The sequence below is a fragment of the Amblyomma americanum genome, chromosome 9, assembly GCF_052857255.1.
Source record: "Amblyomma americanum isolate KBUSLIRL-KWMA chromosome 9, ASM5285725v1, whole genome shotgun sequence".
Lineage (NCBI taxonomy): Eukaryota > Metazoa > Arthropoda > Arachnida > Ixodida > Ixodidae > Amblyomma > Amblyomma americanum.
The window spans coordinates 127,015,283-127,033,337 of NC_135505.1; the positions used below are offsets into that span (position 1 = coordinate 127,015,283).

The following is an 18,055-nucleotide window of genomic DNA, read 5'->3' on the forward strand; positions in this document are numbered from 1 at the left end:
CCGACACAGCATCAGTGGCGCTGAATTCACGCCATGTCACACCAGCACCTTTATTAAACTGGTCTCGAATACTGCTCAGAGGTTGCTGAATGGTCATATATGCCATATTCTTCGTATATTTACAGCGGTCACATTATGGTCTTTAATAATGTACAAGATACTGCGTGCAAAACCTCTCTTTAGAAGGTATTCAGTACCTACGCTCGTGCGTACATTACGCGTGATCAGAAAGTATTACATTAATTTCGTAAACGTTTTAGGCATGCCTACTCTCGCCCTGGTAAATGCTGAGTCTGCGATGTGGATTCAGATTTACCTGTGCTGTAGGCCACGTCACAATAACCGACCTGCCGCTGTCTCTCAGTGGCTTTGGCGTTCGCCTGTTGATCAAAGGTCGCGGGTTCGATTCCATCCGTCGAGAACGTATTTCGATGGTAGTTGAAATGCAGAAACGCCCGTGAGCTGTGCGACATCCGTGCGCTTTCAAAGAACCTCAAGTGGTCTAAATTATTCCTGAGCCCTCCAATACAGCATCACTCATAGCCTATGTGTCGCTTCGGGACATTAAAGCCCACGATTAGTAGTTTACGATAACCAAGCTTAAGGGGACAAAAGTGTTGATTAACACATGTTCGCTCATCGCCTTGCCTAAAATGGTACCGAGGCCCAACGTATTCAACAAGTTCTCTACTGACTGGGACAGTCACTTAGAAAGCTGAGAAGCTGTATTTGTCGTTGTCTATATATAAAAGCCACAGCACTCAGAGGAGCATTCGCACATTCCTTGCCCTTCGAGTGTATGCTACACGGCAACCCTTTGCCTGTACCTGGCATGGCCTGTAATTTTCTTTTTCCAGCCACCTCTGTTTCTCTCGTCACCTTTTTTGTCTGTTTCTTTCTTCGTCACGCATCATCCTGCGCTCCTACTGCAAGGTGTGTTGTTGGCCGTGACAATGCTCCTTCAAATGACCTCCAAGCATCCCAATTTCACTGAGGCCTTTCTTGACTACTCAAATTGGCTTCTCCCTAGAGGCTTATCGGCCCGGCCTTGATACCATGTGTCTTTGCCACGACGGAAAAGCGAATCATCCCGTCACTTGTTGCGGGTGTCTCCTGCACTGCTACTGATTAGGACTGAATTACCGAGGTATTTCGTTGAACTGAGCCGCATCCTCGGTTCCGTGGAAACAAGGATCATGTGACCGAACACTGCGTGTGCTCACTCATTTGGCGAACCGGTTCCTTCATATATTCCTTCTTTTAGGCATTGATACACTGCCAAATATAGCCAATAAATGTTCCGCTCATTCCGCACCCTTCCTTTGCATGAATTTATTGAGGCAATTGCCACTTATATTCAGCCATTTGATTAACCTAACTAAATTGTAACTAAATATATTATCTGTTGAATTCTTGTGTTTTATTGTTTGTTTCATTGCACTGTATAGCTTATCTTGGATTTTTTAACTACACCTCCCACTCCTGCTATAGCTTCGAATGGAGCTGCAGTATGTTAAACTAAAAATAAAAGTTGTCATTAACCTACTTGAATGGCATCTTCTGGAGAACTACAACTCCGAATATGACCTGCGCCATATCAAGGTCTTAGCTTAGATGAAAGCAGTGCGGTTCATGGAGTCCATTAAGTTGTACATTTGGTTTATGGGGGTTTCACGTCCCAAAGCGACTAAGGCTATGAGGGAGGCCGTAGTGAAGGGCTCCGGAAATTTCTACCACCTGGGATTCTTTAACGTGCACTGACATCGCACAGTACACGGGCCTCTAGAATTTCGCCTCCATCGAAATTCAACTGCCGCGGCCGGGATCGAACCCGCGTCTTTCGTAAGTTGTAAATTTAGAAGCCAGTAGAAAATGCAGCAGCCTGTGCGCAACGTTGACGCGTACTGATTTGTGAGAGTTGCATTCAAAGTCACGTGAGGCCGGAACGTTGCAGGTCACCTCAAGTGCGAGTGTACATGTTGCTACGCGAGAAGACACGGCTGGCAGCCATTACATTTTAACGCGGAGAAAGCCACAACAAAGGCGAGGAGATAGTGACACAACTTGGCTCACGCGCAGAGCACGTACAGCAGCTTGCGTCTCGCAGACGCAACTGACGTGCAAGATTCCCCGGACAGTTTCACCGTCACCGCCCTCACCGCTCCACGTGATCTGGTCCAATCGGGTATGCATGTCTCCTTGCGACCACAGTGTAATTTTATCCCACAGCGCACTTCCCGTTGGCGTGTACACCATTACTAATGGCGATATGCTGCATGCGCAGCAGAGTCGCTGCTTTCAACAGTGAGGAATAAAAAAGAACGGACAACGTTTGAGGGTTCTTTTTAAGAGAGCGCACGGAAAACCTATTCCCCTGCAGCACCGACGGACAAGTGTTGGCCGCGCGTGTCATGACTCAGACGAGTGTCGTCACGCCGCTTATTGAGCGCCGCTTACCTAACGCCTAAGGTGTATGCCAGGACAAGACCGACTCAGCCGGTGTGTCGAATAACCGGTTGCTGTCACATTGTCCGGTTTTCGTTTTCTTTTTTTGTAAACACGGTCCTTGCGTCCGTGACCTTGGCGCGCTGTCGACGCGGCCGGTGTGGCGGAGCCGGAAAAAGAGCCGCCGAAGCTGGCAGTCCAAGCACGTTCCTCTCCTATGTATTTATATCTTGATTTCTGCCGCCGTACTTTCGCTGTCTTGATGACTCTCGCCGTTTCTCGGACCTCTAAGTCTGTGTGCGTGTGTCTCAGCGGCCGTCGTAGTAGAGGGAAAGTTTTTTTGCGGTAATCCATTCCTTCTCACACCTTTCGGCGAATGGGGGACGCGCTAGTCGAGATGAAGTCAATGACGTCACAGCTCTGCGTGCAGTCTCTTAAACTGCCTCGCATGCTGGCCTCTCCGGCTCACTTGGAGGAGTAAACAGTTCATAAACTTGGATCGCAGCGCACCTGGATATTTGCTTCGCACCGGAGGTTTGGGTGAGTACGTTAACGCCTTGATGCGCAGGTGCCGGCCGGCAACCGAAGTTCATATTCGGCTCATATTTATTGGAACCTGTGTGTTTAGTTCGTTGGAGGCGCATGTTTCAAGAGAGCAAAACGCAGATATTTTGTTGCTCGTGTACGTAACGGGGATCAGTGCTTTCGCGTTGCAGTAATGCATTGGCTCACAGTGTGATATGTGACCTGGAGACATAAGACAGCCCACCATCTATTGATAAATCACAACAGTTATACATACTTCTTCAAGTAAATTACTTTTATTGGTTTTGTTGTTGCCCTCAATGCCCTCTCAGGCCACCAGAAAAGTAATAAAACTGTAATCATTCACACAAGCACTGTAATATACACAGTTACTGTGCTTCATTGCTCAAGACACCGTGCATAAAGGAACAGGGCACAACGATAGCAGCACCGAACTTTCAACTACAATGTCTTCTCTTTTAACGCGGCAGTGTGGTTAAGGTAGTGATTAATGATGCATTATCGTTGATAGGTTCAGTTTCCTTGGAAAGGCTGTTCCACTCAGGGATGGCGACAGAAAGCAGACAATATAGTTAAGCATGTTTTTTCGTACTCAGTTAAACTTAGGAAAACGGTCCACATATTTATACCAAACAGGGTAGCTAACACTCCTAAAAACGTTTCTTTTTTTACAGCGAACTGCGCTTAATGGCTGATGACTTATGCAAGTTTAACGTCCCAAAGCGACTCAGGCTATGAGGGAGGCCGTAGTGAAGGGCTCCGGAAATTTCGGCCACCTGGGGTTCTCTAACGTGCACTGACGTAGCACAGTACAACGGGCCTCTGGAATCTCGCCCCCTTCGAAATGCGACCGCCGCGACCGGGATCGAACCCGCGTCTTTCGGGTCAGCAGCCGAGCTCCATAACCATTGAGCCACGGCGGCGGGTAAACTGCGTTTAACGTTAAAACGTTTTCAAGCAGAGGAATCCGCGAACGTGAGAACTCCTTTCTTTTTCATAGCACAAGAAAACTGTGGCTCATAGCTTGCTGTCTGTCTGGAACGAGATCAATTTTCGGATGCACTAATGCTGTCACGAGGCCCATGGAATATAAACATAACAGAGGCGCCGAACACAATTAAAAATATAATAATGACATTATAGTTGTTTTTAGCGGGGGGGGGGGGGGGGAGCAATAAGAGGAAGATGGTGCAAAATGTTAAACTCCCTTGGTAGACAGCCTTGCTCAACGTAAAGGTATTTAAGTTTCCGTTCTCTTTATGTGGGGAAAATTGGCTAAATGGCAAATAAGTGACTGACGCAAGACTGCGCTTGTATTCCGCCTGTTACGAGGAAGGTTTACACATCTTTTCGTCATGCATATTGATGAATTTGCTTCAACAGCGTGCCGCACACTGAGACAACAAACAGCTGAAGCATACAGAATGCAAAGAAATTGCATTTTTTTACTAGTGATCGGTCCTATTCCGCTACTTGGAATAAATTTGGCTGCCTAATTCACTGTGTCACTTGCGTCAGAATGTTAGAGCTCCTGGATTAAACGCAGCTTGCATCGAAGGCATAGGTATCGTCGAGGATTTCAACAATTTATCGAGTATATTTACCCCTTCAGTGTAAAATTCAAGTGTACTCAGGATTGTGCTCACAGAAATTATTTCGTAGCCGTTACAGCACTACTTTAAGTAGAAAGTAACATCGTACAAGCGATCGTGAAATTTTTTTGTGGTGTAAACTTCTCTCGCGTCAAACGCACTTTCCGTAGCAAGATGCCATGCCATTATGGCGGCGATTGCGTATCTAAAATAGGCTACTCAATAATTTCACGCCTTCATTAATAAAAAAAAAACGCCCCAGCCGCAGAACTTTTCAAGTCTAGAGTACTCCTTATTTCTAGGTTATGTTTGCGGGTTCTGAAGCGAAGCATTTCAGTACCGTCTATAACGCTACCCCTAATAATTACTGATTATAATGCATCATTATCGGCACATTCTGCACCTCTTGATCTATTTTTGCGGTCTGATCATAATTGATTTTACGAACTTTGCGCCCTCATTATTTGGCAGTCTCTGGTCCTTTAGTCAAAAAGGATGAACTAAAGTAACTGGAAGCATTCTTTTGGTGCAGTCAGCAGGCGAAGCTCGACACCTTCCGTAGAAAAAGTAAAAATCAGCCTTCCCTCAATTTGAAAATTTGCTCTGCGCCTGCTTTTTTCCCACATTGCTTGCTACTTGATAAATCATGTATTCTTCTCCGTTCAGCCGTTCCTTACACTAAATATATTGAATCGCACGTCTCAAGTGAGAACTCATTTAGCTACCATTCCTTGCGATCAACTAGACTAGCAGGAAGTGGTAATAGCTACAGCACACGTGTACGCCGGGCAGAGCGTTTAGAGACAGTTGCTAGGCGCCCTAGCACTCTTGGTGCCAAGTTTCCTGGTTAGTTTGCATCTACTTGCGACGCGCGCGCTCGTTGTCTCGAGTGTAAACCTATTTTCATACTCAAGGTCGAAGATGGCGCACGACCTTGTTTGAGCGCTTCTGTAGCCTTGCACCAATGCTAACTAGCACTAATGAATGGGAAGAAAAGTCCGTGCATTGTTTAGAGGTCAGAAGCTCTAACAGCTGCAATCTCACCGCGGGTTATGTCAACATGGCTGGATTTCTAAACAAATGGTGTTCTATGTCAGTGTTAGTATAAATGCATTGTATGCTGAAATGCCGCTTATGTCCAACTTTATTTTCGAGGGAAATTTCACTTGGCGCGCCAAAATATATACTTAATTTCATTGTCCATTAAAGGGCGTATGTGTGGTGTAAAAGCTCTGAACCTGCACTTGCACACTTAGCGGTACAGATTTCTACAGCGCTTTTTTAGATATTTCTGTGAATGCTGTAACATGAGTGAACACACACCGTCCTTATGTCTTTGTATTCCCTTGGTTGCGTCCGCAGTATTCGTTGTTCTTTTTTTCCTAAGGTACGCCATTAATGAACAAGCTTTTAAACTTGTTCCTTCTAAACCGGAAACTGAGAACAATTCAGAAAGGTTTTGCTAATAATGAAAATTTGATTGCAGGAGCTTATGACAAGAACCCTCGCTTCTGAACACTGAGAGTGGTGTTGATGTGTTCTGTGGTGCAGGTGCGAAGAAAGCAGTCATGGTGACCAGAGGAAATAGAATGTTTCTGCTCTTTGCAGTCTTTGCAATGGCTGTACCCTTCTTGAGAGGTAAGCAAGAACACTGCCGCAAAATGATAAATATATCGACAGTGAAGTAAAAAAAAGAATACAGTGGTTTTGCAGATGCAATTAAAGGCTGAATTCATCGCTGCTTGTCGAAATGAGCTGTATGATTATTTCATCTGTTGAGCCCTGTGCAACCAAAGAAATTCTAATACAGATTTCACACTTCAAGCGTAAGCTCTCCTGCACCTTGCTAAATTGCCTAAACTGCCATTCTTTCTTTAAAGTAGTTCGGGAATCTCTACGCAATTTCTGGCGCCAGGCATAACCGTTTCAATTTTGATAGCACTACATAGTGAAGAAATGTTTCTTTTGTTATATGAACTTCGTATATATCGGAACATTAAAGACTTGAGAAAATAATTTTTTCCTTAAATGGCGGTCCAATCGGGGGGTGGGGGGGGGGGGGGGGGGGGGATATTCTCACTGTAATCTTTACAAATATAGCAGAAATGTGATTGGCTACCACCGATTAAGTGTCGTTTTTATGCACATCGTTGTCGAAAAAGTTTTGCTTTCTAGCGTAAATCTGGTGCCAGAATTCCACCTCAAGCTACATAACTGCAGCAACCTGTATTAAATGTAAACATCGTGAAGCGCATTGAGGCGGTAAGAAGAGGTGTGTCTCCTACGTCCCGCCACTGCTTGCGGCTCCCAGCTGCTATCATGCGGTAAAACCTGGTTGCCTAAAAGAAACGCGCCAATCTGTGCGGTATACAAGTGCGTTTTGAAGGGCGCTTCACAATTCGAGAATAAAATTATCATTTTATTATAGATAAACATCTGCATTTGTGTGAACGAACTAAATTTGAAAATATTAATCTAATTACACGCATCATCTAGAGTCTTTTATAAATCCTTTAAAGAAAATACATTGTTTGCCATAACTGACGTTAGTTTACAACGATTAATAATAATTGGTTTGGGGGAAAAGGAAATGGCCCAGTATCTGTCTCATATATCGCTGGACACCTGAACCGCGCCGTGAGGGAAGGGATAAAGGAGGGAGCGAAAGCAGATGGGAAGAAAGAGGTGCCGTAGTGGAGACTCCGGAATAATTTCGACCACCTGGGGATCTTGAACGTGCACTGACATCGCACAGCACACGGGCGCCTTAGCGTTTTGCCTCCGTAAAAACGCAGCCGCCGCGGTCGGGTTCGAACACGGGAACTCCAGATCAGTAGGCGAGCGCCCTAACAACTGAGCCACCGCGGCGAGTTATTTAAAGTGAATCGATATGTACATTCGGGATACTCTAAATTTGTAATGTCCTACATGAATGCAAGAATTTCTAAAGCCTCGATCTAAAAAAGTGATATTTTCGTAGATACCTTTCTTTTTCGGCGGGCAAAGAGGAAGAGTGGAAGGCAGGGGAGAACTATTACCTACCTTAGAGTCCACGCGCATGAAGCACACGATGAGGAAAATTTATTCCTTTTTTTCAGCTGCCTATGTTGACTCCTGCAGAGATTAACAAAGAGCGTGATTTTTTTTTTTGAAAGTAGATAAGGGAAATGCTGATAGTAGTTTCCAAATCAGAGAGGTGCGACCAAGTTCGTTACACCACCTCTGTGTGCTTCCGGCTGCAGGGGCACCCGCTACCAAGTTCTATGGGGGCAACGTGCCCATCAGCATCAAGCTGCCCGACAGTGATGAGCTCGTCAAGACAGATGTCCCCAGCCAGTCTGCGATACCAGAGGTGAGAGTGTTATGCGAATGGAGTGTTTTCTGAACACTGAGTCGTGTTGCAGGAAGCGCTTTCCACGTACCTCAAGAAAAAGCTTGCAGGCCTTAAGTTCATTCTACCGACTAAAAGAAAAAAAACTGCTATGTCATTTCTACGCGATACCGTAAAAAGTTCGTTCTGCTGAAAACCCGGCGTTTGTCGTCGTCCTGCGTTTGTCAGAAGAGATCGCGGAATGTAGAAAAGTCGCAATATAGAAGTAAATCATAGGAATAAAACAGCCGCCATTCGGGTTCGAAACCAGACCTTCTGCATGCCAGGCGGGCACGTAACGCATAGGCCACGAAGGGTTCCTTTTTTTTTCGTGGCAACACATAGGCCACGAAGGGTAGTTAGTTCGAGCGTGTTAGAGGGACACCTAGTTAACGCTTTGTGAGGTGTATGACTTAGGAACGGGAGTTTAGGACGTGTATAGATTTTGCACTTATTAAAAAAATAGAACCAAATATAAATATTCCAATAGGCGTCAGAAATTGAGAGAAATAAAAAAGGCGGTCTTATTGTGCTTCATTGTACTGAAGCAAATTGTGTGTATGAGTATGTAGTGGCGTAGTTTGTCGTGCAGAGTAATCTAGATAATTATTCCTGATTGATAATCGATAATTGTGATTGGTGATCGGTAATCGGTAATGTGACAGGAAATTGTGATATTAATCGATCACCGTAATCGGTATTATGATTGCGGATTGGTAATCGGTGAGAAATGAGAAAGGAAAGGAATAAAAAGAGAAAAGGAGGAGGAAATGTTGCTATCGCGTCCACTCCTAAGGCGGAGCTAAAGCGTCTTCCTAATTTTTTATTTATTAATTTTTCCTTCTTTGTCTTTTCAGTGTCTGAAGGCCCTCGACGGAGTCACTGAAAATGTGAGTACTACCTAGCAAGCATGAATACACCTTTTTAGCGGCTCTTACTTTCTGGCTTTACAAAAACGCTACGTCAGCAAACTTCGCAGAGATTCCAAACGCATTCGCAAACTTCCTAGAACACGCAAGCTGGCACGTGTATATTTAAATGGTAGTTAACGGCATTAAAAAGAAGCTTAACAAAAAGGTCCTGAGGGATTTCGCTTGATGCAATTTTCGCCGCTCTCACAATCTGTATTTCTTTTACAAAAGTAATTAAATCTGGCTTTTGGCGCGCCGTTGACAAACAGGGCTCGATATTTGCACGTGATTTCTTCCGCGGGGACCGGCATCAGAGTAATAACAACACTGTGATATCCAAGAACTAAGCTTAAATTACATGAGTTTACGGATTTACTACAATGCGTTTGTGCAAATAATACTTAAGTATGACGTGTCCTTACGTTTTCTCTTCATTGCTTTTTCATATTTTCAGGAAAACGGGCTAGTTGTGCCAGCCGAAGCCTACACACAGGTAAGCAACAGTGTAGGCCCCTATGTTAGGGCAGCAGGAATTTTTTTCAATTTTGTCACGAAACAGATCACCATCAAGTTTCTATTGTGTTGAAATTTTTTCTTCTTGTTTTACGGTACTTTTATTCTACTGGAACTGTTCACATTATAAGCTTTCGTTACATTAGAACGAACCTGGAAAAAACACATTGGAGCAAATAAATTCGCATACACAAAAGAGACGGAGAAACAACGGACAGGCGCCATACGAAGCTCCCTTTTTATTCTGTATGGCCACAGGACAGGCTACCTGCAAGCTATTTTCTTATGTAACTTCCAGGCGCAGAGTTACAGCACTAGTCCAAATTTTTACTAAGAAAGTATCTTACTTAAACCACTGGCGCTCTGTTACCTTCACAAAGATAGTCATGTTCAATATATTGTTTGGTAAGCACCCTAAATATCATATCCTTCTCTTGGCTTTCTTTCGAAGTAAGGTATTTATTTATCGCACATAAAACATTTTCTGTGCACTTTGCATTCAACAGGGAGCGATACATGTTGTCACGCTTAAAAACTTTACTTGAGTAACGTAAGCATTTCCTTGGCGTTAAAATGTATACTGGAGACTACCGCTGATAGCAATATTCTAGTTATCAAACAACTATTTAATGCCATGCCTTCAGTACCCCTCACGTCGTGAGGCTGAGGAAGAATACATTTGCTAAAAGCTGAGTCCGACAGTTTGCGCTATCGTTTTTTTTTTTTTTTGAAGCTCGAAACATAAAATTTACGCTTGGAAAATTTACAAGGATTTAGCGTCAACAAATTTAGAGTGAACTTTTCTACAGAACACCCGTCAAGTTCAATGCACATCTTTCTTAACTGACATCTAGGGAGCGCGTTTGCAGTATTTTATGTGTTCCCTCATAGTTACGGCCCAGCACTTTTGTGGCGAGGTAATTTTTAGCAGTCTGCAAATCTAATGTTGTGAAAAATTTTAGCCGATTTATTAGTCTTATTTCTTAAGTAGAAAAGGTTGGTGCACTTTGAAACCTTTGACTCTTACTGTTCGTTCGAGAGTGCATAACACCAAGAAAAAGTAAATCCACGGTCTGAGGGGAAAGCACCCATGATTAGGGGCACGTCCTTTCTTTACCATTTTTTGCCTCAAGTTTTACTATCATTATTTACTTTCACCGTTGATATCCAACACAGATACGATGAAATCATGAGAACTGAGCTTCACTTCTCAAACTGACTGTGATCACATGACGCTGCTTATCCCACAAGTACCGATAATTACAGAGCACTACTTCCAGTACGCTTCCATTGACCTAAAACCGCCTTTTCAATCTGTTCGTCCAAACTGTGTTGGAATGCACGTTCTCATCTTGCTATCCCTCGCTTGTAAAGTGTGCCAGGCAAGAGCTGAGCCGGCTGCAGACGGAACTGAAGCCAAGTGAAGCCGAACAGGACGAATCTTCCGAAGAGGAACCGGTGGAGGACGACGTGCCCCCGGCGCCACCAGCCAAGGCCCCAGAGCCAGAGCCAGAGCCCAAGAAGGACGTGCCAGCTCCGCCAAAAGAAGTGAAACCTTACTTCCCCGAGGCTCCCACGATTCCGGACCTGACAAGCATCACGGATGCCTTCACCAACGTCAAGCCCATCGACAAGAACCCGACCGTCCTCGGCGAAGTCGTCAAGATCCTTCAGGTAGGCCATCATAAATGCTTTGGAACCTGTCAGTGAAACGTCAGCAGGGGACGTATTATCTAAATATCCATTTCTTTTTGAACTCATTCGGTTCTCTGTCGCCGCGGTGGCTCAGTGGTTACGGTGCGCAGTTGCTGACGCGAAAGATTCGGGTTCGATCCCTGCCGCGGTGGTCGCATTTCTATGGAGGTAAAATTTTAGAGGCCCGTGCACTGTGCGATGTCAATGGACGTTAAAGAACCCCAGGTGGTACAAATTACCGGAGCCCTCCACTACGGCATTCCTCATAGCCTGAGTCGCTTTGGGATGTACGTTAAACCCCACAAACCATAAATAAAACCATTCGATCCTCTGTCATTGGTCGCTGGTCCTGGTGACGTGGGCCGTGGGAGAAGATACCACGCTGGTCTTTGTAAACACATCCCATGATTCCACCAACTTACGCAAACACGTCCCAAGCCCGTATCGCTCTGGAGAGCCGACGCCAACATATGACGGAACGCAACACTTCTGACAGGCGTGACGAGCTTTATCGGCGCTAATGTGATCTCGACAAGGAAACTGTTCGCCTTTCCGTATAGAAAAACACAGCAGATAATTTTGTGTTGTCACAACAAATTTTCCCGTGGTATTTTGGACCAGGCAACAGAAATGGCTGTAGTAACAACAGGACTTTTGGCGGTATTGATCAGTCTCCTATCTTAACAACTTAGCCCGTTCTGTTGCAACAACAGACAACTTCGCAATACTGCAGAAAACTCTATCGTACCGACAGGACGACCAAAATATTTTTTTTGTATTTTGGGACCGGCTCTGTCGTATTTTTCGACTGGGTTTGGGCGAAGAATAGGCTCAGCGTGGTCCGTGTGACTCGGCCGGACTGGATGCGTTAGCAACAGGGTGGCCATTGGAGGCGCCACAACCTGACCGCTCGCGACTGCGATTGGTCGGTTGCTTTTCAACCACCTGTTGCTCTCGTAATTGTCGATGTCATTACCAAATGACTAGCGAAGTTAAACATTACAAAATACAGCCCCAGATCTCTTTTATGGTTGCCCATCTGACAGGACAAGAACTGGGACGGTAGGCTGCCCATAGCTGAGAAACCAAAACGCAATACTCATTACTAAAATTACAAAAAAAGACATGGGATTTGGCAGGCAAATAGATTAAAGAAGAGGAAATCTGACATGGACTTGTGGAAGAGAAGATCCTATCTGTAATATCATTAGGCAGACAAAAACAATTTAAGTTAGGAGACGAACTTAAGTTAATCATAACCTCTCTGAAATCAAGAGACGGTACTTCAGTTAGAAATAACATCCATAACGAATACCAGATACACGGCGCTATCCTAAGGCAACGAAGGACATATAAAAAGGTTACGGATGTCTTTATCGTTTTTCTTATAATTGTTTGTGCGACATAAAGTTAACCTAGAAATATTAGTTGAGGAAGAAGTGCTTGAGACGGGGCTAGTTGGAACGTGATCATATGCAAGACGTACGCTGTTTAGGTTGACGACGACAGAGTTAAATACGACAGCACAAACGAACGGTTAAGCGCTTAACCGTTCGTGTTGCCGTCTTAAACCCCGTCTTTCTCAATTTAAGCAGCGCACGTCTTACATATGGTTGAGAAAGCTTTGCTAGATCCAGAACTAACAATGTCTTGAGGCAGCAGATCCCATTTAGGCACTGCACATGCAATATTTTTCCAAGTATCTTGCTGCCTATGTTACTGGCTCTCAATTCACGCTTGTTTTCTCGCGCATCATCATTCTCACTTGGGTCCCGCAGGTGATATTCGACTTCAGGCGTGTCATGAGCGACATGCAGCGTATCCTGCACGGAGACCTGCACGGAGTGCTGAAGGAGTACCCGGAGAGGGCCCGCGGTTTCTTCCAAATGGTCAGCAGTCTGCCAAGCAGGTTCTCGCTTGCCCGCGACAAGGTCGAAGAGGTCAAGGAGGAAAGGTCAGTGATCAGCAGCTATGAAGATCAATGTCGTCTTCCGAGTCGTATTAATGCGCGATGTCGTTAATCTGGGAAATTGAGAGAGCTTTATTACTGCATAGCATTAAGCGTGCACGAAATCATTCGTAGGGTCCCCAAAGTCAACTGGAACGTCAGTTAGTCCAAGGATAGCCAGGCCCACCGCAATGGCGGAGCGGGTTATAGATCATGGAAATATATAACGGCAACGCGACTGGAACAAAGAGAATGTTCCAGATTAGCAAGGATTCGCGGCAATTCGGGACAGAGCACAACCCTTGTGAAGCGTCCCGTGTGATGATTCGAATAATTTGATATTTGTTTTTGTCGTGTGGCTCATATGGAAATGATATGAAACGCAGTGTTTATTTGCGCCATACGAACGACGGACACGAGACATTTGCGAGCCATACGGACTTCGTAAGACGCCATATACGTCATAGGATAATTCTCTGGACACAACGCTGATAGGATATGAGAATTGCGCGGAAAACAATTGCTAAAAAGCTTGAGCATTTCCGTATATTTCCTATATAATATGGACTCCATATTACCAGAATACCTTTATGTGATTCTCATATCCGGTGTTTCAGTACAAAGTGCAGGAATATATTAGCCGAGAAAATTATGTACCCGGAATGGCTCCTGAACTTTTGTATGGTTAAGCTGCCGGCCACAGCGTCCGAAGTTTAACTCTTCCTCGCGGCGCATTCATTTCAACCATCGCGAAAAGCTGGAACAGCCTTGTCCTGAAACGTGGATATGTGAACAAAACAAAAACTCTTGCCTGAGGTTGACAGAAGCAGAGTCTTTATAACTCATTGCATTTGCCTTTCGGGATTTGAAGTTTGATTATACTTTTAGTGTAAAGATCTCTCTACTTGCAGGTGAAGCTGGAGTACCTAGCATTGTGCGCTTTTTTATTAATTTTCAAAGCACGAAGTTTCAAAGCGCAACGCCGAGAATGTCTCACGCGCGAGGACATGAATCGATGCTCGATGTAGTTGGCAATTTTGCAGGCAGCGATCAGTTGAGCTTTGCGCCGAATTATTCAAAACATTCTTCAACGTTCCCTACACATGCCTCTGAAATCCAATATAAAAGCTCTGAAGTTTAATACAACTACAGAAATAATGTGTAAGTCAGTGTTTCAAGATATCCTACTACAAGCCGTTCAGTAAGCCATGTGAGCGGTATTTTTGTAGTTCCTGATCGTGAATGTTCAAGTTGGCCTTACGATAAAGACGTGACACTCATAGTTCAAAAAAGGCAAGCCTACTCACGGTTGATCGGGTCATACTGAAAACATGACCCACAATGACCCAACGCATGACCGAAACGCATGACCCAAAGAGCAAGAATCTCTGAGCTGATTCGTTTTGCTAAGGCAGCACTACAGCACTTGCTGGCACAGTTGACAAAAATTGTAGTTTTGTCATTACTGCGACCTATCCGAGAGTCCAAGGAAAATCCGGTAACTTCAAAGACATCTCCTGGCCTCTTTCTGAACAGGGCGTCCTACAGTGCACCAGTATGCAAAAAGGCTCAACGGGTCGTGAAAAACTAATGTGTTTGTAGACACTACGTCACGTAACGAAGCCATTACATACAGAAACGACGAAGTTTTATTAGGCACGAAATTTCCCTGATTTTAATGGATGACGCAGCATAGTTTCCGGACCTCTGCAGGATCGGCTCATGAAAATCTGTTCGATGTGCAGCCTTAGCCGCTAGTACAAAGCCCAAACGGTTGCATTGTGAACCACGCATTATGGATAGTTATGTGTCGCTAGCATTCTGAGAGGAGATGAACCCTACTTCTCACCCCTCCGAAAGTGAGGACTTCCACTCATGGTTCAAGTGCTCCAGCAGATTATTTAGAAGCAAACTGCTTGGATTGTTTACTTCTGACCAAAGGCAGCACTTTTCCACAGACGTGTGCTTTTTCTGCTGGTGTGATGTCGATATGTACCACTTACAGCAAAGAGCCCGAGTACGTGACAACGCTTGAGGAGCTCCAGAACTACCTGACATCGGCCGGTGCCTCGTCCCAAGAACTGCCCAACGCGCTGTCGTTGGTAAGCACGCTGGATGCCCTCAGGACTATCGCGGGACGCCTGCAGAACCACCTCACCGAAGGGCTCACCGGACGCAAGAGGGCAGCAGAGTCTCTTACACGTAAGAAACCCTCTTACACGTCTCTTAAACGTAAAAGCCTCAAACCTTGAAACATCGGTAATCAGCCACTCAATCAGTCGTTCAATCAATTCATCAATCAATCAACAATCAATCGATCGATCAATCTATATTTATTTCCACCGAAAGAGGGAAGTAGGCACCATGGACAAAAAAAGCTCCGACAAGGTTGGCAGGCTTCTGAGTCCTTCATAAAAAGGCACCAATTTTTTTTTTTCAGGGTTGAGGCTCTCCAAATACAAATAACATTCGTACATATTTTTTTTGAAAATGCTCTATTTTTACCCTATGCAACGTTAAAGCAGAAACATTGAGTGTTCACACAGCATAAAGAGCTGAATATGACACCAAAGCTACCAAATGTGATGTCTAGATGACATAAAATGACTTGTCCGCTCTGAATGATCGAATGTCTCAAGAACTAATTTGAATCACTGATTGAATTAGCTTAATCTAGGGCTTCCCGCATTTATTTCAAGGCTGGTGAAGTTCAACCACCCTAACGACCCATCAAAAATAAAATTATGCTTAACAATTAATGGTAAACTAATGCGATGGTCTCAGGAATATTAGATTAAAAAAATATCGGGTCACTTAAGGAACTAATGTGCGCGTATTGCGAAAGCGTTGCATTTATATTCCAAATCTATTCAAATTTTATTTTATTCTGATCTGGTTCAGTCTATTCTATTTCTAGTTCGTGCAGTTGTAAGTACTATGACTGTTACTGGTAACATAATGTATTTTCCCGCCTTTGATGACGCCACAATGTACCGACCAATCGCGAGTTTTGTAATGCCGCCATTTTTTTTACAAAACATGGTTTCCGTGTCGATGAGCCGTCTGATGCTCTCGCATTAATAAGTCTTTCCAGAGCTGCAATATCTGGCCTGAAAAGGTTGTTCGAATAACCCCAAATTTAACAAGGTGCATCCTAATAAGTAATTACTGACTAATTTACAAATTTATTCCACTTTAGGGGCTCCCCTAAACGGTAATAGTGTTCTCGTTTCGATTTCTTGGACAGCTAAGCTTCACCCTGCCATCTAGTAGCCGCCCCGGTTAGCTCATTGGTGGAGCGACTACCCTGGAAAGACGGTGATCCCGGTTTCGAACCCCAGACCGGGACAATTTTTACAACTGCTAAATATCTGAGAAAGCTGCGTAGTCTTTCATTATAGTCGCTAGGCTTGGATGGATGCTAATGACGAGTAATTACTTACTTATTACAAATTTACTCCACCGCGGGGTACGCCCCTAAATCCATTCGACTAACGTCAAGTGCACCGAAACGCCTCTTTCTTTGGAGATAGAACAAGAAGAAAGGAACTCACAATGGGACCTAGCAATAAGCTTCTCATCTCTCCCTGCACGCGCACAGAACGCTCCCAGCCGCAGTCCAAGCTCCTGGATGAGGTCAAAGACATCTTCCTCGTCATTCCGGACACCTTCCGAGCCTATGGCCGACGCAGCAAGCTGAATGGTGGACCAGGAATTTTCAGTCCGTCGCCCGTGAGCCCGCTGAGTCCGTGGAATCCACTCAACCCACTATCGCCCATCAGCCCCCTGTCGGCCGCCTCGAGACTGACTCCGCTTGACCCTCTCGGCCCGGTGTCCAGGGCGCAAGTCGGCGCCGTGGACGCTATCTCCAAGAGACTCACCGATCTGTTCTCATCACGAAGCGGCAACAAGCGACAGTGATGCGTCGTTTGACTGACGCCTTCACAAGTGCGTAACCATCATGTCACGAAAACATCGCCAATGAAAGCCCTGGCAGCGCAAAGTTGCATCTTGATTGCTATGTGTAAATAAAAGACATCCGCCACTACTCCACTAGCACGTTTTTTTTTCTTGTTTAGCAAATTCAGTGCTACGAGAGAAGAAAGAAAGCAAGCGCTTTTCAAGCTCCTGAGTAAAACTCTTCCTGTAGCTTCATATGTCATTCATACCGGAGCGGTGGTCTCGTGGTCTGGGCACCCGTCTCACTTGCAGGAGGTGTGGGGTTTGATCTCCAGTGCAATCAGGCCCCCATCGATTCTAGAATGGGTACAAGCTATTTCCTGGCCTGGTTCACGGCTGGCTTTCTTATGGTGAAATGATTTGGAAGTAAGTCTTTTACTCCATCTTGAGTCGACACAAACACATGGAAATGCAAGCACACATGACGAAGCGCTTTCCGAAAGGTTAGGATGACATACCCAGTAGCCCCAGCAATAGCCCTTTTCACTTCCGTATTCTTTCGATGCTATTTCATGGATTCGCATCACCTGTGCCCGATTTAGCTGATATCCGGTACTTCTTTTCGACTTGTATCCTTTGCTTCGTAAGGCGCGACTTGATGGCTGGAATTTTTAGTGTGTAACAAAGCTTCAGCCTAACATTCCTTGGACTTCTTACTGCAGTTTGTTCTTTCAGGGCTATGTTTGATTCTGTCTACTCTACTGAGTTCCTTCAAGACTAAATGTTACAGTTGTTTATTTCGTCGGCAACGCACAGCCCCGCTGGAAGAACACGTGAACAAAGCCTGTGCACAAAACAAAATACTTTATCCATGTACTTTTAGATGCAGCGTCAAATTCGCCTGATTCATGTTTATGATTGAAGGATCTACTGAAGTACACATTCATAAAAACCCATTCTAAAGGAATATCTCACTGTAAAGTAGCAAACTACAGCGTATGCGTATTCTCATTTCATGCTGGCCTGACTGGTAGTCAATTACCCGTACATAATAAATTGACAGGCTGCCATGGGACACAAAATCAAAAAGAAAACTGCGTTTTTGTGGGAAGAAAAAGATTAAGTTTCGGGAAGC

At 44.7% G+C, this 18,055-nt stretch overlaps 1 protein-coding gene across 1 annotated transcript; it reads left to right on the plus strand.

Annotated features, from left to right (window-relative positions):
• Nucleotides 1-2,677: 2,677 nt before the first annotated feature.
• LOC144104267 (uncharacterized) lies at nucleotides 2,678-17,068 on the plus strand. The gene is made up of 9 exons (XM_077637162.1): nucleotides 2,678-2,985; nucleotides 6,135-6,221; nucleotides 7,826-7,935; nucleotides 8,811-8,843; nucleotides 9,319-9,357; nucleotides 10,752-11,051; nucleotides 12,851-13,026; nucleotides 15,026-15,222; nucleotides 16,622-17,068. The coding sequence occupies exons 2-9, from the start codon at nucleotides 6,152-6,154 to the stop codon at nucleotides 16,939-16,941; spliced, it is 1,245 nt and encodes a 414-aa protein (XP_077493288.1). The 5' UTR covers nucleotides 2,678-2,985; nucleotides 6,135-6,151; the 3' UTR covers nucleotides 16,942-17,068.
• The last annotated feature ends 987 nt before the right edge of the window (nucleotides 17,069-18,055 follow it).

Bases quoted from the DNA above. Each gene is read 5' to 3' on its own strand.
- LOC144104267 (XM_077637162.1), top strand. From the start codon at position 6,152: ATGGTGACCAGAGGAAATAGAATGTTTCTGCTCTTTGCAGTCTTTGCA. The intron at 7,936-8,810 runs GTGAGAGTGTTA...TTGTCTTTTCAG, and splicing joins GCCAGTCTGCGATACCAGAG to TGTCTGAAGGCCCTCGACGG. The intron at 13,027-15,025 runs GTCAGTGATCAG...TACCACTTACAG, and splicing joins GAAGAGGTCAAGGAGGAAAG to CAAAGAGCCCGAGTACGTGA.